Source organism: Odocoileus virginianus, chromosome 22 (genome assembly GCF_023699985.2).
Source record: "Odocoileus virginianus isolate 20LAN1187 ecotype Illinois chromosome 22, Ovbor_1.2, whole genome shotgun sequence".
Taxonomy (NCBI): Eukaryota; Metazoa; Chordata; class Mammalia; order Artiodactyla; family Cervidae; genus Odocoileus; species Odocoileus virginianus.
Genome location: NC_069695.1, coordinates 45,891,726 through 45,917,229, shown reverse-complemented (window position 1 = coordinate 45,917,229; position 25,504 = coordinate 45,891,726). Strand labels below are relative to the sequence as shown.

The following is a 25,504-nucleotide window of genomic DNA, read 5'->3' as shown; positions in this document are numbered from 1 at the left end:
AAAAACTGCACTAGCTAGCCTCCCTGTAGATGCAGTATCCTTACATCTGTGGGCTTCCCATGGCTCAGACAGTAACAAATCTGCCAACAATGCAAGAGACCCAGATTCAATCCCTAGGTAGGGAAGATCCCCTAGAGAAGGGAATAGCTACCCACTCCGGTATTTCAGCCTGGAGAATTCCATGGACTCTTAGCAAATGAGATGCAAAAGAAAATTTGCAGGTTGAGCATCATTCCAAAACTTCCATAAGGATAGGAGACAACTGCTAATTCAGCCAGCATTTGGTTTTGCCCCTTCCCCTCTATCTCACCTGGGATACGAACACACTAGAGAGCAATCCAAAAAGCATCTTGTAAATACAAGGTGATGAGTGCCTGGTATAAGAAGCCAAGCCCTTGATGACATTATCCTGCCAAATTGTCAGTCTTTGACTGCCTGGTGCCAGACTTCTCATTGGTAAGTCATTAGTGTTAAGCTTTGTTCCTACCAGCCAAGCACAATTTCTAAGGCAAGCAGGTACCATTACTGCTGCAGGTCAGGACTGGACTTTAAAGTCTCACAGCTGATTGTTGATGAAGCCCAGATTCAGAACGGTGTTCGTCTGCGCCATCTTTCCAGTAAGCACCGTAGTGCCTATAGATGAGCTTTTAGTCTCTGCCACCTACATTTCCAGGATTCAGCTTTACATTATTTTCCCCCACTGCTCTATCTAAAATTCTAAGGCAGTCACACTGACGTATTAATGGAATAAATGACAGTATAGTGTGTGTCTCCATTTTGGTGACTTTCCTCGTGTTGGTCCTTCTTTACTCTGATCTTTCCTCCTTCCAATTATTGTACTCCTACTATTCCTTGATGACAGACCTCTGGCAGTAAAGCACCAAGCCATCCCAATTATCAGGTTGGCCAAAGATTCTTTCGTGTTTTTCTGTAAGACGTTATGGAAAACCCAAACAAACTTTTGGGCCAACCCAATACTTCAGAAATTGTACCTTTTTAAGAAGGCTTGTGGTATATATGACTCAGGGACTTCACTACAAGCTCTCTGTGCCATATATATATATATATATATATATATATATATATATATACACACACATATATATATATATTTATGTATGTACCTTTTTAAGAAGGCTGGTTGTATATATGACTCAGGGACTTCACTACAAGCTCTCTGTGCCATATATATATATATATATATATATATATATATATACACACACACACATATATATATATGTATGTATGTATACCACCATGAACCACAGACTGGGCATTAAAAGGTAATATTTATAGCCAGGACCCTGACATAAACCTACTGTACCAAGTTGGACTCTTCATTCACCATTTGTATTCTTTATCTGCAAAATGAGAATATTTTACAAGATGATTTCTGATTTCCAGATTTAACACTGGAACTTTCTTCTAAGTTTTCGCTAAGATCTTTCCTCCTGCTAGACAACAAGTGGGCTGGGATTGTGTCTTCTATACCTGAATATCCCCAATGTTCTGCACATCTGCAACAAAATCAATCCTAAAAAAAGCCTGTAGTTATCGGTGCTGCTGTTCAGTAAGCTATGGAGATCAATTAAAACAGTCCTCTCCATATTCACAAGCAGCATGCTTGTCACCCAGCTATTGACAAGCACGTTGATAGTCACAAAGGGAATATACAGGTGAGCAGGCTGGATGAACACAAAGTCATCAGTGCTACTCCCCAGGTGGAAAAGGTAACATAATAAATAAGCATCGACAAATCTGATCAATAGAAATAACTGAATTGAGTTGAAACCTTAATCTCTTAAGTAATTTACAAGCGCACATATGTGTGTGTGTTGCTGCCAGCAGTGTAGAGGTTTGATACAGAACCTGCTAAAATTCTAGAACCACATTTTCTAACTGTGTGACTGGAGTCATGTTTATTTATAAACCATGGAATGTTAATGCTTGCCTTCTAGGGCTTTAATGAGAAATAAATTACTTCAAGATAAGCTATTGACTTCAGTACTTAGCGATGCCACTGTTTGCAGCCTCATCCCCATTTTCTAACAAAGGTAACTCAGTTTTCCTTCAGGAATTTCAATCTTCTCAATCCAACGCAAACTTGATGGGACTCAGAATGAAGATGCCCAGGACTTCCTGGGTAGGAGGACACGTGTCCTAAGACAGGACCCCAAAAAAACTTTGTTAACAGAGCCATGAGGAAAAAAAAAAAGGTTGCCAATGTTTCATCCTTTGTCTCGTTCAGAAGAGACTGTCCACACATTCTTGCTACTCATATATACAGAGAAACCTTCCTCCTCTCCTTTCTAAAGACTGGCTGTTCAACTTTCCCTTTAATTCTATGAGAAATTCACATGTAATTTAGATTAAAATAATATGTACAAATGTATGCACGTATACAAGCTGCTTAAAATACATAGTGAATTATTCAAACACCCAACTTGTGCTCAGACTAGTCACACTACATGCTGTAATATCTGATACTATTTTATCACCTTTCAGCTGAGGACATACCACACCAGGAATACCAAAAGAGCCTGCTGGTAAGTATTATTATGATCCTTGAACATAAATACGACTCTAGTTCTGTATTGGGATTGTCAGAAATGCCAAAAATGATCTCCATTACTTTAAGTTGGAGTATAGTTGCTTTACAATGCTATGCTAGTCTGTACAATGTACAATGAAATGTATACATATATCCCTCTTCCTCCTGGACCCCCCTCCCACCCACTCATCATTCCACCCTTCTGGGTCATCACAGAGGGCTGGGCTGAGCTGAGCCAAGCTGAGCGTCCCCCTAGCTATTTATTTTACACATGGTAGTGTACACATGTCCATCCCAATCTCCCAACCCATGCCCCTGCCCTGTCATCCATGACTCCTTAATCATGCTTCTTTGCATCTGACCTTTGTAATATCATGTTTCAATTCATTGGCTATTTTAGGCAGAGGGATTTCGGGCTTGCTCAACTGCCTGCAGCAATAAGTGTGCTCATTTCATCATATAGCATCAGACTCTAAGGATACAGCTGCCTAAAACATGGACTTTCCAGGTGGTCCAGTGGTAAAGAATCCACCTGCCAATGCAGGAGACACAGGTTCAATCCTCAGGTCGGGAAGATCCCCTGGAGAAGGGAATGGCAACCCACTCCAGTATTCTTGCCTGGAGAAACCCATGGACAGAGGAGCCTGGTGGGCGGTCCTAAAGACTCAGGAATGACTGGGTGGCTGAACACACACACATGCATACCTCAAACACAAATAGACCTTACATAATATTTTTGGCTGGTCCAAATCCTGCCACCCCTCAAAGGCCAGCCTAGACTATTACTCCTTCAAATGAGGTCACATGTCCAGTGAACTTGGAGTGATTAGTATTTTTCTCACAATTGGCCCTGTGAGAGCTCTGGCACTTTCCCCATCATGTACTGTTTACCTTCTACGGACTAGATTCTAAGTTCCTTGACGTCAGAGGAAATGTTTTATTCATCTGTTTTTTCTGTATTTTTCCAGTGTCGTGCACAAAGCAGGTTCTTAATCAATGTACGTGATTCATTGATCAGTCTGTGAATGCTGACATGAAGAATTAATAGTCCTCTAGACACTAGGCTGCTCTTACAGTTTTTCCCATCTTACTGATGAGAAACACAGAAGCGAAGCTTTTCCTATTCCGAAAAATGATCAGAATCAGCAGAACACAAATCTGTCTTTCCTAGGTCAGTTGATAAAGCCTGATATTTGGTACCTGGAGCCCAAATTTACATGAAATGGTAAGCCACTACATAAAAAGCAAAACGTCAGAAACATTCTAGCCCTCCATTACCCGCTTTTGTTTTCAAAAATTCTCTTTTTTTCCTAAGTAATCTCAATCACCTAACTTCCAGTTTTGGCTTCTAGTTTTCACATCAGGACAGAGGAAACGAAATCTAGATGCAGTGGTGCCCGGGTAAGCCCTCTCATGGTGTGCAAGCTGTAACCAAGACACACCAATTCACAAAGCTGGTATACTCCAGGGCCTCACTGGGCTCCGGGTCCATTTAGTCGTTCACCCTGTTGTGACTGTACTTCTAATCTGGTAAAACGGTAAGGTTTCAGGAGTAACATAGATGCCCTGATATTCTTTTAAGGATAGGGCAGATGTGCAGAGCTTTAAGTTGCTACATTAGTGGAGTACGTTAAAAAAAAAAAAATGCTGGGCAAGGCATGGATCATATGGGAAGAAGACCTCCATTTACCTTGCTGGAGGCAAGTAAATGCATTTCTTTTTAGAATTCTAATTTCTTGCCCCATATATCAGAAAATATTCCAAACACAAACAGCATATGCTAGATTTCAGTATCACGCCACAAAGAATGTCAATGAATTCAAACACTAATTATCCACTTTCCCATACTCTTTTACAATTCAAATATTATCTGGCCTAATTTTAAATAATTATGAGGAAACAAATACTGCCTTTTCCATTCCTCTGAGAACTACAATATCCTGAAAGGTACAGGAGCAGAAAGTTCATAATTGTAAGAGTCTTCAGCTTCCATCTCAACCTGGAGATTCACTTTTCCTAGGATCTCAGCAGACTGTAATCTACTCATCTGCTGGCATCTGTAGATGAAGGGCTTATATTTTGATAGTTACTTGAGTGCCCAATGCAAATATGTGTTTATGTCCATTAAACAACTATGCAATATTTACTACAATATCTTGGAAAATATGTGAATACAACACAACCTTCAGTAGATTGCCAATATAGTTCCTTATAAAATAGGTCTTCCTTCATTGACTTTACTGACCTTGAAATAAAAATGGCATGAAAACAATAAACTATAATAGAAGCAATGTACAGGGATAATACTTCCTAATATTTCAGTCATGACTGACAGTTTAAAAGCATCAGTTACTTTCCCTTTCTCCCTTAATATTCGAAATATTTGGGGTTGAGCAAGGACTGAACGTGTGCTGCTTTTCCTTTTCACTGGGTTATATGGAAAGATCTCCTAAAGGCACTTAGCAAACAGCAGAAGTAAACCAATCTTCTAGAGAATATTATTTCTAGAAGTTCCCCTCAACTCACTGAACTACACAATGAGGAGACTGGCCTCTTAATGACCATCATAAATGGATCGGGAAAGAGAAATATGTGAGAGAGAAGTCCAGAAACAAATAAGCTATGAATGATTGTGCTGACATTATTTTTTTTTTTTAAAGAGTAAGGCAAAGCAATGTTGCAAGAATATGAGCATAAATCTAGGTCAAGAAATTAATTTTCAAAAAGCAAAAGACATATTCACAGGCACACACAAAATAACATTTAATTCAACATTTAATTCAACTTTGAACAAAATGCTTATCTGTGAGATTTAGAGATTAGAAAAGGATGTAAGAAGCACTGACCTGAAATTTCAGGATCATCTTTATTAGTTTTAAGAAACTAAAAATGAGGTAAAAATACAGTGCTGGCCAGCTGATGGAGGACACAGAAGTCTTTACCTCCAAATTCAGCAGAGTCCACCCTTTGGCCTTTCTCTGTGCTCCAGGGAACAGACATGGAACTCACTTCATTTCCAACTCAAGTTACTACCCACTTGCTCCTACTCTCCCTTCTCCTTCCTCAAATTTTAATACTGCATTTTTTTTCAAATAAAATATTATTAAAAGTGAAATATTTACTCTGAAAGGCTCCAACAGAATGATACACAAGGAAATGGATAAAGAAAAAAATTATAAAATACCAATAAACCAAAATTTTCTCAAATCCTCTCACTAGCTGAAGTATTGAATTATCATGTATATTACTGTGTCTATTTTTCCAGTTCTCAATTTCATGAAAGCCTTCTCTCTTTCTCCCCATTAAATTAAGTGATTTAAGCAGAAGTCAGGCTCTCCTGAGCACGTGATCTATGACTACGATTGTACTGTGGTTGTTTGTTCATAGCGGAAGAAGACAAGTATGTCACTGGTATTGCAATGCTATAACAAAGCCCAAATTCACGTCTGTGTGCTTTAATAGGACTCAGTGGATGGAGCTGAACTTAAGTCAGGGAACTTTCTGACAATACAGGCTGGGCTTTTACAGGGAAGAGAAGGCTTATTCCATCTGAGTGCATCTGCAACTCATAGATATTCTAGTGTACAGAAGGTTATATTCTTAGAAATGGTTTATGACCACTGTGTTAAAAATAATACAGGCTATTACATAGCCTGAATTTGTTATATAGACAGAAGTAATGACTATGACTTCACTTTTAAAATAAGTTATTTTATACAATTCTTTAGTAGACTATGATATTAATGTCAAACAAAAGGGAAGGAAAAGAGAGCACTAATTTAATTACATATACATACCTCTACATATATATATATGCTGATTATTATTTGTATATTAATGATAAATTGATATTTAATTATTAAGTGTGTGTAATAATTTATTTATATTATATAAATAAGCCTAAATACCTATTATTTTAGGGAGACAGGATTATGAGCTCTTCTTAACTAAAAATCATTGTCTAATGTGTTGATGTTTTTCATGACACTCTGCAATCAATGTCTAGACTTAGCTCATAAGCTCAAGAGCACTTAGCATTATTAAATATCAGTTACACCAGAAGTTCAATCAGTGGTTAGCTGAACATATCTCAATATAAAACCTTCACTAGTTTTTGTGAAACGTGAAAGTACAAGTCGCTCAGTTGTGTCAGACTCTTTGGGGCCCCATGAACTATACAGTCCATGGTGTTCTCCAGGCCAGAATATTGGAGTGGGTAGCCTTTCCCTCAGAGAAGGCAATGTCACCCCACTCCAGTCCTCTTGCCTGGAAAATCCCATGGACGGAGGAGCCTGTGGGCTGCAGTCCATGGGGTCGCGAAGAGTCGGACATGACCGAGCGACTTCACTTTCACTTTTATGCACTTGAGAAGGAAATAGCAACCCACACCAGTGTTCTTGCCTGGAGAATCCTAGGGACGGGGGAGCCTGGTGGGCTTCTGTCTCTGGGGTCACACAGAGTCGGACATGACTGAAGAGACTTAGCAGCAGCAGCAGCCTTTCCCTTCTTCAGGGGATCTTCCCAACTCACGGATTGAACTCAGGTCTCCCACACTGCAGGCAGATTCTATACCAGCTGAGCCACAAGGGAAGCCCAAGGATACTGGAGTGGGTAGCCTACCCCTTCTCCAGGGGATCTTCCAGACCCAAGAATTGAACTGGGGTCTCTGGCATTGCAGGTGGATTCTTTACCAGCTGAGCTACCAAGGAAGCCCACTTTATAGATTTTATAATCAAAATTCAAACCATGAAATAAAAATGTGTTACTTATGAACCCAAATTAAGATATGAAATACAATCTAATTTCTAGTATATACTATATACTTAGATATTAAATATTTACTTGAAAAAACATACTTTATCATATGTACACATGTGAACACATACATATACAAAAATATGTATGTAGCTCTTAGATTATATGTAAGACTATAGGTAAAAGTGTGAACTGTCATGCTGTGATATTTTGGAACACTTACATATCATTATTGTTAGCCCTACAGAGTTGGTTATAACAACGTTTCTACTCTCTATACAGGCCTATTGAAAGAACATTTTAAATTAGTCCTTGTATATAAATAAGGTGTTATTTTAACAAGTAGATTAGACTAACAAACACATACTATCCATACAGACCAATATAAAAAAGGATCTGCTGAGAAATCAATTCCCAATTTAAATTGCTTATAAAATTAGTTTTCTAACATAAACATTTATCCTACAATGAGGACACACATCACTTTCTCTTTGAACACAGTTTGTGTTGAAAAAGTGCTCTGGATAATAGGCTGAACAGTAACATCAGCTCTGCTTGTGGATGATAATGGTGCCTAAAGATACAGTATTGCAGGACTTCCCTAGTTGTCCAGTGGCTAAGACTCCATGCTCCCACCGCAGGAGGCTCAAGTTCAATCCCTGGTCAGGGAACTAGATCCCACATGCTGCAACTATAAGATCCTGCACACTGCAACTGAAGATCCCACACACTGCAACTAAGGCCTGCCAGAGGCAAACAAACATATAAATATTAAAAAAAAAAAAAAGATACAACATTGCCACACAATAATGGCCTTGGATAATCAGGTGATATATTTTAGAATTAGTAAAATGTTGAGGGGTTCTGATCCTGTTTCACTTCTGCCGTGATGGCTCAATACATATATATAACTGATTTCTAACTGCTATAACCCCAAAGCTTCCCCAGCGGCTCAGTGGTAAAGAATCTGCCTCCAATGCAGGAGCCACAGGGAATGTGGCTTCAATCCCCGGGCTGGGAAGATCCCCTGAAGGAGGGCCTGGCAACCCGCTTCACTATTCTTGCCTGGAGAATCCCATGGACAGAGGAGCCTGGCTGGCTACAGTCCATAGGATCACAAAGAGTGAACCAGACACAACAGAAGCGGCTGAGCACTCACGATCCCAAAGCATCATGATGTAGAGACATGAGTTTTGAACAAGGGTGCACTGTTCCAGAATTATTGAAAAGGAGAGCAAGGAGCTCTTACCTCACTGGGCTGTTGGAAGAATCTGGGTCGTGAGCTGCTACAGTGCCAATAATATTCCCAACTTGGGTGGCTTCCGACACCTCCATGGGGTACAGGGGTGCAGAAAACACAGGGGGCTCGTCCACATCTTCCACGATTATCTTCACAGTTGTCGTGTCGCTGAAGGGTCCCAAGCTCAGAAAGCGGGGGTCGGCATCTTTGTTTGCAGCTTCTATCCGTAGTGTGTAACTTGTTTTGGCTTCAAAATCCAAGTCCTGTAAAGAAAGTTGTTAAGAAAATTAAATTGCCCATTAAATACTCAGAAAAGCAGAGCCTTTTCACGTATGCATGTCAATAAGCACAGTGCAGAACTCTACCAGGAAAATGTACCATCAGCATTCAAAAACAATAAATAATAATGTCAATCAGAATCCTTGTGGCTTTCTGGCTCACAGACAACGGTAAGTGCTTTTGAGCTAACTTAATCCACTCTGTGTAGTACATTGCATGAGTAAGTGCAGGTCTTTAGAATATTACTGGAACAACAACTGATATGATATAAAAATTTTTCCATCAGGGACCTCAAGGTAGTCTTCATCAACCATGTAATTTCACTGCACTACCCAGGAGTGCATTTTGAAAAGGGGGAAAAAGATAACTTTCAGTTGAATTTCTCATATACAACATCATTTTCATTGATTTAGGGGACTCCTTTACAATCCTAAGACTTCCCAGGTGGCACTAGTGGTAAAGAACCCACCTTCAATGAAGAAGATTTAAGAGATGTGGGTTCAATCCCTGGGTCAGGTATGGCAACCCACTCCAGTATTCTTGCCTGGAGAATCCCATGGACAGAGGAGCCTGTGCGGTCCGCAGGGTCACAGAGAGTCAGACAAGACTGAAGTGACTTAGCACACACACTTACCATCCTAAACTTTCAAGTGTACCGAATGCACCTGCATCACAAGAGGTGGCATACTGTAGTTATATAGCCAGAAAACATAGCTGATTCTCTTTTTTTTAACTTTTTATTTTGTACTGGGGTACGGCGATTAACAACGGTGTGATAGTTTCAGGTGAAAGGACTCAGCCATACGTGTACATGGATCCATTCTCCCCTAAACCCCTCTCCCATCCAGGCTGCACAGTAGCACTGAGCACAGCTCCACGTGCTATGCAGTGCGAACCTATTGGTGATCCATTTTAAATACACAAGTGTGTACATAGCTGATTCTTCTTGATGGAGCACCACTGTTTCCTCCTTCAATATTCCACCATCAGTACACACAGTGTCTGTTTATATTAAATGGTTGACAGTTATAATCTCTCTTCTATCATGTTTGAACAGGATTAACATGCTAACATTTTTCTCAGATACAGTGACCCGAGTCAAACCATATGGTAGCTTTAAAAAGTTTTAAGGGCAGTGAAGTGTACTTGTGAAGCACCATCTGTGAAAAAAAAAAGGGTCACAGGCCTGACACGTGGAAGCTATTTGTGACAACAGCATGCTTCTCTTTCTTCAAGAGGTATAGAGAGTTCCAGCTTGTTGGGACTTTCAATCTATCTTGCCACTGAAACACTGTCCCAGAATAACTGTTACATTTAATGCTATAAAAGCAAAAAATTTAGAAAGAAAACAACAGAAGCCACAGCACATATAAAAATTAATTATTGTAAAGCAACTATACTCCAAGTGAAAAAAAGCACAAACCTTAAAGAAAACAATATATTTGTCATTTTACATGTTATTTAATTTAAAAAAATCAGTGAGAAAAATTAGCTAAATGTATTGCTGTAGAACTGTAGTCTAAAGTCATCATCATGTGTATGGGCATATGTGTGCACACACATGTAGGTATGTATACATTCCAATTCATTCCAGAAGGATGTGAGGCTAATAAAAATGATGGCAATATATAAATATAAAATGTATATACACTTAATAACACACTCTATGTATATGTGTATATGCTATATGAGACATAAAAATTTATATACCACTTACATAAAATATATTAACATATATATACCTTAAAAACCAATACAAAAAAATAGGTTTATAATATCTGGGCCAGAGAGCACTTACTGAATTGTTTATCTGCTTAACATCTGTCTCATCTAGTAGATTTTAAATTCTAGACTGTTTTCTTCAGTACTAGCATACTCAGTGCCTATTCAGAATTTGATACATTGAAAAGCATTGATAAATTCTTAATGAATTAGAAAAAGATAGAATCCAGATATTCAGACCTCAGGAGCCTTGAAAATGAACTGAATCTTTGCTCCAGAGAATCCAGAAGGTTGAAGTGAGAGACGGGGGAAGAAACGTATATTGTTTTTCTTGACCAGAAACACTAGATATAATTACTATGGGAAAACCAAATGTTAATTCTTCTCTGAGGTTTCATATGAAAATGCATGGAATCTCCCTGGTGGCTCAGTGGTGAAGAATCTGCCTGCCCACGCAGGAGCCACGGGTCTGATCTCTGATCTGGGAAGATCCCACGTGCCACAGAGCAACTAAGCCCGAGCACCAAAACCATTTCTTGAGGCTACCTTTTTTTGGTCTACTCTCCAAAAATATTTCTAGCCCAATGGTTGTCAGCCAAAAGTGAGAATCAGAACCACTTGGGGAACTTTCTAATACCTTCCTAGCCCCTTCCAAGAAGATTTTGATTCAGCAGATCCAGGGTGAGTCACAGACATTCGTATTTTTAAAAGGTTCTTCAGGTCATTGTGATGCAAATACTCTTCTAACAAACTTGATGGTTTGGTGGTGGTTTAGTCATTAAGTCATATCCGAGTCCTGCAACCCCATGGACTGTAGCCCACCAGGCTCCTCTGTCCATGGGATTTTCCAGGCAAGAATACTGGAGTGGGTTGCATTTCCTTCTCCAAGGGAGCTTCCCAACCCAGGAATCGAACCTGGGTCTCCTGCATTGCAGGCATATTCTTTACTGACTGAGCTATGACGGAAATCCGAGAAACTTGACTTCCTCATTAAAATTTTCTTGGGCGCATACATGCAATCCAATACTTAATTTGGGTTCTGCTAAAACTAAAACAAAGCATTCTTATTTACCCAAATACATTTACCTAAGACACTCTCAACATACACATAGCTTGGATATGTACCTATTCAATTTGTTCTTATATTACTTACAAAACTGGTAAGTTATGAGAAAAATCTTATTTTTATATATTCTGTGACTATGTAAGATAAGATTAGGTTTTAAAAAAAAAGAAAAAGAAAAAACCCTGTTTACTATCTCCTTTTCAATCATTTCAAAACCACAACTTTTAAGATATTCATGCAGGTTTACCAAAAGGGACAGCAAGTCTTTCTGTATTCAAGTAAAAGTTTGACTGACTCATGAAAGAATAATTTAACATTTCCTGCACAAATGAACGCAATTATTTCATGGCAATTTTTTTTTAATGTGTCTAAAAGGCAACAAGATGCAGTAAAGACATCTGGATGCTGCCAAGTCATAAAGAAACACAGGATCATGCATGAAGATTGGCTGCCTAAAAGCTATTATGAAAATAGAACCATAAAAGAATTCTTATGAGGGCCCATGAATCAAGATTCCAGACAGAAGGAATTGCCACGCAGAATGATTTTCAGAGCAAATCACAATAAGCCAGTTTTCAAAGAGGGGTGTGGTGTGATAGATGGCAAATTGAAGAAATGACTTTTGCAGTAAAATGTTAATTCCTGCTTTCTCCTTCTGATTGATTTCTACATAAGCAATATATCCCATAACTATAAGACGTTGCCAACAAAGGTTCCTCTAGTCAAAGCTATGGTTTGTCCAGCAGTCACGTATGGATGTGAGAGTTGGACTATAAAGAAAGCTGAGCGCCAAAGAATTGATGCTTCTGAACTGTGGTGTTGGAGAAGACTCTTGGACTGCAAGATCAAACCAGTCAATCCTAAAGGAAATCAGTCCTGAATATTCTTTGGAAGGACTGATGCTGAAGCTGAAACTCCAATACTTTGGCCACCTGATGCGAAGAACTGAGTCTAAGACCCTGATGCTGGGAAAGATTGAAGGCAGGAGGAGAAGGGGATGACAGTGGATGAGATGGTTGGATGGCATCACCAACTCAAAGGACATGAGTTTGAGTAAACTCCGGGAGTTGGTGATAGTCAGGGAAGCGTAAGCCTGGTGTGCTGCAGTCCATAGGGTCACAAAGAATCAGACACGATTGAGCAATTGAACAGATTAAACTTCATGAGCAAAGCTATACTTGGGGAATGAAAATTAAAATAATGACCAGGGAAAGAAGAAGGGAAGGGAAGGAGATAAAGGTACTGTTTAAACACAGTCTATTCAATACTTGAAACTACATACCACTGGAGACTAGATATATTTGGAAATTTGACCAAAACACTGTTCACGTCACAGCCCAAAAAGGCAAGAAATTATGAAGGATTCTTAAGAATCTGAACTCAATATTCCATCACTTAGACCCAAGTTAGCAATGCCATAGAGAAGCTGCTTTATCTGTCGAGTGTCATCTGTGTCGGAGACACTAAAAGGAAAGCTGCTTGTTGGCCATAGTCCCTCCTAAATAATGAAATAGCGTTGTGTAAATTTATTGCCATCAGAAGACGATGAACTTTGGGATGAAAAAGCAAGCATAATAACTAAGACAGTGGTCAGCAACCTTTTCCTGTAAAGACCAGACAGTAAATAATTAGACTTTGCAGGCACTATGGTTTTCTGCCACATGAAAATGAACTAGCTTGGCTGTGTGCCAATAACACTTCATTGACAGGCACTAAATCTGAATTCTATGTAACTTTCACGTTTCACGCAACATTCTTTTTCATTGGATTCTTTTTTCCAATCGTTTAAAAACATAAAACTATCCTTAGCTCTTGAGCTGTCTAGAAACAAGCAGGCAGCTGTTTGCCAATCCCTGGTCTAAGAAGCCCCAGATAATAAGCTTCTCTCTCCAGATTAGAGGTTTACACCTCTTCCTCCCACCCTTTTTACTCCAAGTAAAATGAATTATTCACTACATACAGCATACTTGGTACATTTCCAGTGTGCATCATCTGCTGTTCCCTCCTGCTCATAGAACTGTGTCTGCCATTTCTCTTATGGGAATCTTTTAGAGATTGTGAGTGTGTGTCTGTATGTGTGTGTGTGTCTGTGTGTTCTATAGCTTGGAGCCCTCCAGGCTCCTCTGCCCATGGAATTTTCCAAGCAAGAGCTTGGCTAGATGGAGTGGGGTGCCATTTGCTACTCCACGGGATCTTCCAAACCTAAAGATCAAACCTGTGTATCTTATGTCTTGTGCATTGGCAGGTTGATTCTTTAACCACTAGCGCACCTGGGAAACCCATCTTCTTTATGAATGATTTCATAATAAGACTTATACTGAGACTTCTTTATATTGAGAGAGAGGTACCTTCAAACAGAAAGTTTTAGGCACATCTTTCAGGTTCATTTTAAAAGATGCAAGGTTGATACTATTAAAACTAAGTAAAAGTTGGTACTATTGAAACTAGCAAAAAGCTCCAGTGAAAGACCAAGATTATATATGTACTTAGGGGCAGACACACTATGGAAATTCTGAGCCATGTCTGCCCACCACCCATTTCCTTTCTGCTAGAACAAACAAGCATTCTCCAAACTCAAAGAGCAATAAGCATCCTGTGCTGGATGACATCATCACATCTTGGTAGCTGCCTACCTCACCAAGCAAGTAGGGTTGCTGTACATTATTCATAAATGTAAAGCATCTCGAACAGTGATGGGCACACAGCAATCACTGCGTCAGCATTTGTTGTTACTATCGTACACTGCCATTATTAGTGCCATTATTTCCTGCTAGGTTACGAGCAAATCAAATGGAAAGTAAAGGTTACATCTTTTTCTTCTGTTTCTCCCCAGGACACCTAGGCCTATGTCTTTGGCAAAATTAGTTTATAATATTCATCTTCTGAATTAAAAATCATTAACTGTCATAAACAGTGGAGTCTTATCAGATTCTCCCCACCTCCATTAGCTTCCTTAACAGTAAAACCTTAGTTAAAACAGCATCTTGAATTCATTTAATAAAATCTCTGCACTGAATTTTTTTTCTTCTTTTTATAGCTTGGTTTCTGGTCTACAGCCAAACACGCTCTCATGAAACTCAATGACCTTCTTTTAGGGCTTTTGCTTTTGGTCAGTGCTGCTGTTGATGTTTCAGGAACTGATCCAAGTTACATCCTTCTGGAAATTCTTCAATCTGTTCCTGAAACCATCACATGGAACCACCAGGGCTGTTCTCTGTGTTAGTGTACACGGGGGTTCCTGTCTATATATTTAGTGTCTTATGTTTAATACTGATTTTGTACAGAAGCACGGAGACCGTTCATCATCCTTAAAAGCATTTCTTTCTCTGGCGCTTTCAGCTGTCCTTTGGATCAAAGCATTAGACCCTGTTGCTTTCAATATCCTCCCTACTTCTTGATCAAATCAATATAAATCATTTTTACTAAGTCAATGGGCTTCAATGAGACTGTACCAATGGAAAAAGAACCCACAATCATAACTTGCCCTTGATGATTATCTGACTGTACATTAATCTACCACCCAGGAACTCAGAAGTAATCTACAACCCTGGAAAAGCTTTCTCAGTAAAGAACAATTTTGTACATTTAAACAGTTTAAGAGTGCTAAAGTTTTTCCCTTTTTCAAAAGCAAAACATGCCATTATTATGCATAACTACACTGCAGCCTTCCTTTCTCCCTTCCCTGAATTGTGCCCTCAGGTTGACCAAATGCAAACAAAACTTTTCCTCACTCCTGACCTCCCTTTTCTTAGAATCAACTTTCAGCAGGAGTCTTGCTCCAAGTTATAAAACTACCCGCTATCATGAAAACACAAGAAAATGTATGTTTCCTTTGTGTAAAACAAATACAGTGTGATCTACACTCACCCCATTCCACACACACATACTCCAGCCCTTAAAAATTCTTCAAGTCTTTGTAATATTTCTCCCCTAACTACAATATCCTTGAAATCTGCCTTACATGTTTAACTTTGTCCAGTGACATTTATGCTTTGACAGTTGCAAGTGACTTTTATCACTACAGACAGCTTTTGTCTTAAAATGTCTGTGAACCACAAAACCTATATCCAGATTTGTGCACTAAGTTATTTTTTATACAGAAGGCATCAAGGGAAAGGTGTGTTCCAAACTATTATATATAATAATAAATATATTTAACTAATAATTTAAAAATAATTATATTTAACTTATAAGCAGAGTACATCATGTGAAATACCGGGCTGGATGAAGCACATGTTGGAATCAAGATTGCTCGGAGGAATATCAACAACCTCAGATATGCAGATGACACCACTTTAATGGCAGAAAGTGAAGTAGAACTAAAGAGACTCAATGATGAATGTGAAAAGGGAGAGTGGAAAAGCTGGCTTAAAACTCAGCATTCAAAGAACTAAGATCATGGCCTATCACTCCATGGCAAACAGATGAGGAAAATGTGGAAACGGGGTCAAATTTCATTTTCTTGGGCTCCAAAATCAAGGCAGATGGTGACTGCAGCCACAAAATTAAAGGATGCCTGCTCCTTAGAAGAAAAGCTATGAAAAACCTATACAGTGTATTAAAAAGCAGAGACATCACTTTGCCGACAAAGGTCTGTATAGTCAAAGCTACGGTTTTTCCAGGAGTCATGTATGGATGTGAGAGTTGTACCGTAAAGAAGGCTGAGCGCCGAAGAACTGACATTTTTGAACTGTGGTGCTGGAGAAGACTCTTGAGAGTCCCTTGGACAGCGAGGAGATCAAATGAGTCAATCTTAAAGGAAATACCCCTGAATAGTAATTGGAAGGACCAATGCTGAGGCTGAAGCTCCAATACTCTGGCCACCTGATACCAACAGTCAGCTCACTGGAAAAGATCCTGATGCTGGGAAAGAATGAGGGCGAGAGGAGAAGGGAACGACAGAGGATGAGACGGCTGGATAGCATCACTGACTCAAGGTACATGAGTCTGAGCAAACTCCGGGATATAGTGAAGGACAAAGAAGCCTGGTGCACTGCAGTTCATTGGGTCGCAAAGAATCAGACACGACTTGGTGACTGGACAATAACATATATTGTTGTTCAGTCACCAAGTCGTGTCCAACTCTTCACGACCTCATGGACTGTAGCCTGCCAGGCTCCTCTGTCCATGGGATTTTCCAGGTAAGAATACTTGAGTGGGTTGCCTTTTCCTGCTCCAGGGGATCTTCCCAACCCAGGGATGGAAAACACATCTCTTACCTCTCCTGTGTTGGCAGGCGCATTCTTTATCACTGTGTCACTGTTGATGCCTTCACAGGTGTTCAGGGGTTAAGGGGGAGAAAAACAAGAGCTCTGAAAGTTTTGTCAGCTCTGCGGGTGTCTTCTACAAGGTACTGACTCTTTCCTGTCTCACTGTGCTAGATTTTGAGATCTATGATAGAAGCCAAATGTAAAATCTTACATCTCTCCAGCAGGTAACAATTGTCTGAGACAGGTAAGATAGATATTCACTGCCTACTGAATGAAGGAAACAAAACAATTTAAGAACAAATTATTTGAAATGTAGCAAAATGTGCTTAGTCACTCAGTCATGTCCATGTCTTTGCTACCTTTTAGACTACAGCCCTCCAGGCTCCTCTGTCCATGGGATTTTTTTAGGCAAAATACTGGAGTAGTACTAAGAAAGCTGAGTGCCAAAGAATTGATGCTTTTGAAATGTGGTGCTGGAGAAGACTCTTGAGACTCCTTTGGATGCAAGGGGATCCAACCAGTCCATCCTAAAGGAAATAAGTCCTGAATATTCTTTGGAAGGACTGATGCTAAAGCTGAAACTCCAATGCTTTGGTCACCTGATGTGAAGAACTGACTCATTTGAAAAGACCCTGATGCTGGGAAAGATTGAAGGCAGGAGGAAAGGGGGACAACAGAGATGAGATGATTGGATGGCATCATCAACTCGATGGACATGAGTTTGAGTAGACTTTGGGAGTTGGTGATGGCCAGGGAGGCCTGGTGTGCTGCAGTCCATGGGGTCATAAAGACTGAGCGACTGAACTGAACTGAAGTAGGTATCCATTTTCTTGCATCTCCTGCATTGCAGGCAGACTCTCCACCTGCGGAGCAATTGAGTAAACCCCTTATAGCAAAAATATATAAGAGCAAATACAGAATAAGCAGTAGAAAATTAATGGGTGTCCATTTTATAATTTATATGTCCATTTTATAATTTTATAAGGGTCATTATTTTAACTTTCAAAAAACTCCATGTGTTAATAGCTACTTCTCTTGTGCTTGATACAGTCATATTTTATAAGATTATTTACATAAAAAGTATCTAGCACTTACAGGTAAACTGGGACCCTAAGAACACTATTATGAATAGTTGCAGGAATGTTTAAGCATAAGACATTAAATCGTGTCAAGATACTAGGAATAAAATAAGTATACATATATCAAGAATTATTATTTTTATTATCTAGCTTTACAAGTGCCGTCTGACCTCCATGAATACTTACATTAACATTTTAACCTAGATTTAAAGATCACTGAATATTTTTTAAACAGCAACTCAAGCAGGTATACCTAACACATCTCCATTTTGTAAAAAATTTTTTAAAAAACTTTGACTATCAACTAAATGTGTTTACATTTCAAATTGCTAATTGCACCATCTAAAAAAGAGGTAGTACCATAAATTGCTGAATATATTCCCCAAGAACAATGCATATTTATACAGTTCTTACCCTGTGCAGGGTATAGTTCTAAGAGTGAATTTAGGTAGGCTGTTTGAATTTCATAAACAGAAGTTTAGAAAACAAGCCTTGCAAAAATGACTGTATTTCTGCCCAACATCAAAAACCTGATTCACAGTACAGCTCAAATTGATTCCCAACTTGCTCATGTCCATATTTCCCAGCATGCACTACTGACTGGACCACAAGCTTCAGTGAAAGGCTCTCCATCACTTTCAGGGAAGCCAAACCCAGTTCCGACCCAAACACAGTTATGTTTCTCAGGGGATCTTTATGAAATAATGGCAACTGTTAAACTGTCTTGATCCACATGACTACTTTGTGAGTCATGCTGACAGGGGAGAGGAGATTACAGTGGAAGTCAGCTGACCTGAGAGTCACCCTTACTTTTGCCATTTCATGTAAATGTAACCTGAAGGTTTTTTAGTTTCTCTGGAGAAGAACTGGGACCCAAGATCTTTCTTCTCCTTTCACAGTATCCACAGTATTTCTTTTGTTTTTTGGTTTCTTGCTGTAATGCATGGCATGTGAGATCTCAGTTCCCTGACCAAGACTGAACCTCTACCCCCGGCACTGGCAGGGTGAAGTGTTGACCAGTGAACCATGAGAGGTCCCTACAATATAGCCTCTCTCTTTCCATGTGCTTCACCTCCTCACTCCTTGAATCTGAGCCACCCAGTCCTGCTTCAATCAATATAAGTAGTGGAAGGGATGTAGGGTTAGTTATGGAAATCAGCTTCAGGAAAACTTGCAGCTTCTCTTCCTGCCATTCATGGAACAAACCCAGATTAGCTACTGGCTGATAGGAGGCATGCTTCCATCCCTTCTTATCATCCCGGCACATAGACAGCCACCTCTGCAGAGGAGCTCACGTAAGACCACCAAAAAACCACCCTGCTGAACCCCACCAAATCCTGACCCATGAAATCACAGCCTAAAAAACACTGTTTTAAAGCACTAGCTTTGGGGTGATTTGTTGGGTAGCAGCAAATACAACCACAAAAAGGAAGAGAATAAGAGTGGGTGACTTCACTTTTTGATATCTGATGGCCAAATATAAAGGGAAAATGAACAAAAATAGACTTAACCAAATAAGCTAATGGCAGAGAGGTCAGATCTATACATGGAAATTTCCATGAACTCCAGGCGTTCTATTCTTCAGTTCAGTCACTCAGTCGTGTCCGACTCTTTGTGACCCCATGGACTGCAGCTCGCCAGGCCTCCCTGTCCATCACCAACTCCCAGAGCTTACTCAAACTCATGTCCATCGAGTCAGTGATGCCATCCAACCATCTCATCCTCTGCCGTCTGCTTCTCCTCCTGCCCTCAATCTTTCCCAGCATCAGGTCTTTTCAAATGACTCAGTTATTCACATCAAGTGGCCAAAGTATTGGAATTTCATCTTTAACATCAGTCCTTCCAGTGAATATTCAGGGCTGATTTCCTTTAGGATGGACTGGTTGGATCTCCTTGCTGTCCAAGGGACTCTCAAGAGTCTTCTCCGACACCACAGTTCAAAATCATCAATTCCTCAGTGCTCAGCTTTCTTTATAGTCCAACTCTCACATCCATACAATGATTCTATTCTTTTTTTTTTTAATGATTCTATTCTAATCATTGCCTTATGGACTATGCCCTGTCTTTACTATAGGACACAGATTCCAGGATCCAACAGTCACCTCCCTCTATTGAGAATATATGCAAATCCTTTTATTGATCTAAATATGAGTTTTTATTTCCTTTCTCAATCAGTTATTTTTAAATTCTCTTAAAATACCTTAATCTGAGACGACTACAAAAAAATGCTTTTTCTGAATCTTTCTCTGCCCTATTAACTGAAATCTGTCAGTTTCACCGAGTAATAACTAAAAAATCCTTTTCCTCATTTTATATGCATACTTTATGGTGTTCCCAATTGTCCCCTTCATTTTAATTGCCATGCATATGCTAAGACTCCCAAACGTAACTCTGTACTCTAGACTTCCCCTTTGAGATAAAACCCTTATTCATGACATTCTAGAAACAGTTACCTAGATGTCACAGGTAACGCAAAAGTAATATTACATTTTAATCACCTCCACACTGCCATTCTGAAGGTACAGCACATTTTTCAGCTAGTTGCCCATACTAGAATCATTAATTTTATCCTTAAATTCTCTCTCCAACTTTCCTTACATAATCACTAAATCCTCTCTTATCTATTTCTTAAATATTTTTTCCTTGGAATCCTACCCATTGAAACTAATCTAGGGAACAACAACCAGGGGAAAAGAAGGAAAATTGTATTTTATCTATGACTTGTCCTGAGCCAAAAAAAAAAAAACCACACAAAACATAAAAGACTCACTGGAAAATGTCTTTGACATACACATATTCTGAAAAGATTACTCTGATAACTGCCAAAATCAAAGAAAACAGAAAATACTCCTAAGGAACAGAGTCTTAGTCCCTTAGTCTATCATGTGCTGACATTCACATTACTATCAACTTTCTTCAGGAACACTTGATTTCTTCTTTTTTAAGACCTTAAATTCATCTCTAATCTTGACTATTCAAAAACAAGTACATTTATACCTTAATAAGCAGGTAACAGTCTCTATGCACGCACCCATGTTCATAAAGATTAAAATGATGTTAGGATCGACTTCTGATACACAGCAACAATGGGTGGAACAAATTGGAAAATATTAATCTGAAAATCAGACATTCACTAAATTAGTTACTGTATTAATCTTATCACATCCAGCCTTCAAAACTAAAACCCGAAATGTATGCTTTTCCACAGTCAAAGGGCACGGAGATCTTTGCTCCATTTTGAGAAACGTGCATCCACAGCAGCAGGCTTAATTAAATAACATGTTTGAAAGGAAAAAAAAATGTAATGAAAAGAAAAAAAATAAATTGGAAATGTTGCTGGTTTCATTTTTCTGCACCACACATCAGCAGCATTTATGAAATACTGAAATAAACACTTGACTCTGAGCATTAGCCCCTCATTACTGCAAGCAGCAGACAAGGACACGTCTCAATAACAAGACAGCAGACCCAGAGCTCAGAAAGCTGTGCAGCCAAGTAAGTCAACAGGACACAGCATATTCTAACCCTGCCTCCCCCGCAGGGGATGGAGGCCAGCCGTGGTGTCAGTGCCTCCCCAGGAATGCTGTTAGTTGATGGTTTCGAGTTCATTCAGCCTTTTTGAGGGCATGAATATGAGGAGATTATGAAGATAGAGCAGTAGAATGGGCCTGAGGAACCTTAAATATGTTATTTGACAATATGATATGTGCCTCCACACAAGCCATCCCTGGGCCACAAACTCGATGCGTGCTTATCCTTCATAGGAAATGCATTTTGAAAATGCTCATTTTTTTTTTTTTTTACTGTACTGTAACTCTACGTAGTAATGTATTTTATAGAAGCAAAACCCATATGTAATCCCAACTGAGATTTTACACTGAAAACTGAAGTACATTAGAGGTAAGATTGCCATACTCAAAGGAAAAATGAAAGACTAAAGTTCCTACATTGTAAATTATGATGGAGAAATGTAAACAGAAAGAATTTTAGGTGGAAAGAAAGACATGGTTTTCACTCAACATGGGATAATACTTATGTTCGCGCTTTGTGGATGTTGAAGCCCTAGGTAACTGGTTATAAAGATCATCATCAAATCATTCATAAATGGCCACAGAAGTAGACTCTACTTTGCTTTAACTATTTAACACTATGGTTCTGCTATTATCTAAAATATACTTAAAATATATAATCATGTCTAAATGTACAGAAAGGATCACTGAATTCTAAAAGAAATAATTATCTGGTAATAGCCATACAAATCTCTAGCCTTGTGGTTTCTGCATATTTGATCATATGAATAAACATTTTCTATATCAGACATGAGGACAGTAATAGCATAACTGAAGGTGGTGATGGTGGTGGTCTACTCACATCTGCCTCTCGTGACCCCATAGATCGTAGGCCTGCCAGGCTCCTCTGTCCATGGGGTTTCCCAGGTAAGAATACTGGAGTGGGTTGCCACGTCTTTCTCCAGAGGGTCTTCCCAATTCCAGGATCAAACCCAGGTCTCTTGCAGATTCTTTACCAACTGAGCCACCAGGGAATCCCATATAACTGAAGGTAGTCTTGCACAATTCTGTCCTTATTTTTCTTTTTCTAACTAACGTATGCTTTAGAAAAAGACTGTTTTACTTTCTCCCTGCCCTTAAATTTACCCGTATGCAAAGTACAGTATACATAGCTGTTTCAAAATAGGAGAGTAACTTGCTCAAACTAGAATGACTCTCATTGTAACCATGATGGTGCATTGTTTATGAAAAAGCAATGGACTAGAGTTTTATTATGCTATAGAGTAGAAAGAAAATAGGTTCAGATGATTATCAAGCATGGTTCACAGGTACAAAATAACCTAATTCCAATAGAAATGGCTCTATCTAAATAGACATAAGAACACCATTATCCAAATGTGAAGTAGTATTTTAAGACACACAACAATCAGAACAAACACGTCTTGAACAAAGTGCTCGTCAACATCCTAGCAGTGCCTGGTTGTAAATGTTTTCCTAAAGTTAGGAGAGCCTGGAAAACTTTTCAACAAATGATCATTTTTTAATGGACTTCCCACTGCATTCTCTTATTTATCTCTGAAAATTTTAAGATATTCTGAGAACAATGGGAGAAAGCTTTGTCTTCTTTCAGAATTTCTTGGTTTTAGTCAGAATGCTCTTGTGACTCAGACTCAGAAATCTATTCTAAATTTCACAAATGATTCTACTATTATCTGGTCATGAAAAGAACAGTGAATTTATGGGACTCAATTGTTTTCTCAGACTCTGATCACTCTGAGGTGTCTCTGGAAATATTTTACCTAGAACAGAATATACACCCCAACTTTACTGAAATCTTGGTAAGCAGAACTGAAAATCAAAATCCTGTCCTTGAGGGCCATAAACAATTGCTATTTCTTGACAGAGAGAATCAGCATATCTTAAGAGACTTCCTTCATTCTGAGAAAACCACTCCAAAGAGAGAGTGACTTTAGTTAAAAAACAAAACAAAACATAATATACTCTTCTGAAATTGAGAACCAAAATAGTGGTGGTTTCATGATGGAAAAGAATCAGCCTGCAATGTGGGAGACCCGGGTTCGATCCCTGGGTCGGGAAGATCCCCTAGAGAAGGGAAAGGCTACCCACTCCAGAATTCTGGCCTGGAGAATTCCATGGACTGTACAGTCGTCCATGGGGTTGCAAAGAGTAGGACACTGTCACTTTCATGATGGAAAATCACTTGGATTTGGGAGTAAAGACTGCCTTTGTGAGCTCACACAGCTCACAGTTTATAAAATTTTTAAAAATAATAAAGTATAACACAGAAGGGTTAGGGATACAGACAAGAAGGATGGATACTCCACATGTAGTCCCTAAATGGTTAAATCCATGTGGCTGGATTGAAGACAAGAGTTCATACACCTCTTCTCATGAACTATAATGAAGCTACTGGCTCAGAGGTTAAAGTGTCTGCCTGCAATTCAGGACACCTGGGTTCGATCCCTGGGTCGGGAAGATCCCCTGGAGAAGGAAATGGCAACCCACTCCAGTATTCTTGCCTGGAAAATCCCACAGACGAGGAGCCTGGTGGGCTACAGTCCATGGGGTCACAAAGAGTCGGACACTGAGAGAGTTCACTTCACTTCACTTTGTAGTTCTCATTAGTAAAAGCTCTCCTGAATTCTAATACTTTTTCAATACATTCTTTTACAGTTTTCTAAATATATAACTTTATCAATGGTTATTTTACCACTTCCTTTCAATTTGTTGTACCACTCTGTCTTAATAGTTAAGTACTATTTTGTACTATAAAGCATTTATACTATATAAGGTATTACTTTGTCAACAAAGGTCCATCTGGTCAAGGCTATGGTTTTTCCAGTGGTCATGTATGGATGTGAGAGTTGGACTATGAAGAAAGCTGAGCACCGAAAAATTGATGCTTTTGAACTGTGGTGTTGGAGAGGCTCTTGAGAGTCCCTTGGCCTGCAAGGAGACCCAACCAGTCCATCCTAAAGATCAGTCCTGGGTGTTCACTGGAAGGACTGATGTTGAAGCTGAAACTCCAATATTTTGGCCACCTGATGCAAAGAACTGACTCATTGGAAAAGACTCAGATGCTGGGAAAGATTGAGGGCAGGCAGAGAAGGGGACGACAGAGGATGAGATGGTTGGATGATATCACCAACTCAACGGACATGGGTTTGGGTGGACTCCAGGAGTTGGTGATGGACAGGGAGGCCTGACATGCTGCAGTTGATGGGGTCACAAAGAGTGGGACATAACTGAGCAACTGAACTGAAGGTATAAAATACTTTATAGTAAAGTAGCTTCTTTACAAACTAGCTAGAATAATGAAAAATAAAATGGTGTTGAGTTTTGAATAACAATTTCTAAAAACTAATTTTAAAAGGTCAGATTTAAAAATTAAAAAACTAGAATTCAGATTATGAGCTCAGAAACAATAAAAAAAATAGTTTTGGAGTGAAGCAGTGATAACGAATCTCAGGGGAATGTCAAAGAGAATAGAAACAAACAAACATATACCAGATCTATTCTGGATCAAGAAAGGACAAGACTAGAGAAACTTCAAGGATTTAAATTTAAAGAAAATTAAAAAAAAAAATGTGCTACTTGACAGGCCAGGAAAAGTGGTAACATTTTAAATAAATGTTTAAGTAAATATCATTACAATTCAGAGCTTTGAAAAGAAGAGAAATGCTCAACGAATTAGAATAACAGTCCCAATAATAAGTGTTCAAGAGAAATCAGAACATATAACTTCCTACTCCAGACTGTATTTTATCATAGCTAAAAGTAAAATACCCTTTATTATTTATAAGCCATTGTTTGCAAAGCATTGTACATATGTAACAGGGTCCTTGCAAAGGAGGCATAGAGACGCCCTTTCATATATACTACGCTTCATCTGGTACCAACACCCCCTTCCACACTGCACTCCAGGAAACCGGCCCTACTTTTGTGCTTTGAGCTTAACATGCCATATGATATCCTCTATCTCATATGATATGGGCTTCCGTGGTGGCTCAGAGGGTAAAGGATCTGCCTGTGATGCGGGAGACCCAGGTTTGATCCCTGGGTCAGGAAG

General features: G+C 39.2%; 1 protein-coding gene across 4 annotated transcripts in view; it reads right to left on the bottom strand.

Annotated features, from left to right (window-relative positions):
• The window catches only part of CDH7 (cadherin 7), a 139,156-nt gene that overhangs the window by 28,302 nt on the left and 85,350 nt on the right, over positions 1 to 25,504 (bottom strand). For all 4 annotated transcript variants that reach the window (XM_070452928.1, XM_070452927.1, XM_070452929.1 and 1 more), the window contains one exon: positions 8,559 to 8,812. In XM_070452928.1, coding sequence (XP_070309029.1) covers positions 8,559 to 8,812 — 254 coding nt within the window. The remainder of the gene's footprint in view (positions 1 to 8,558; positions 8,813 to 25,504) is intronic.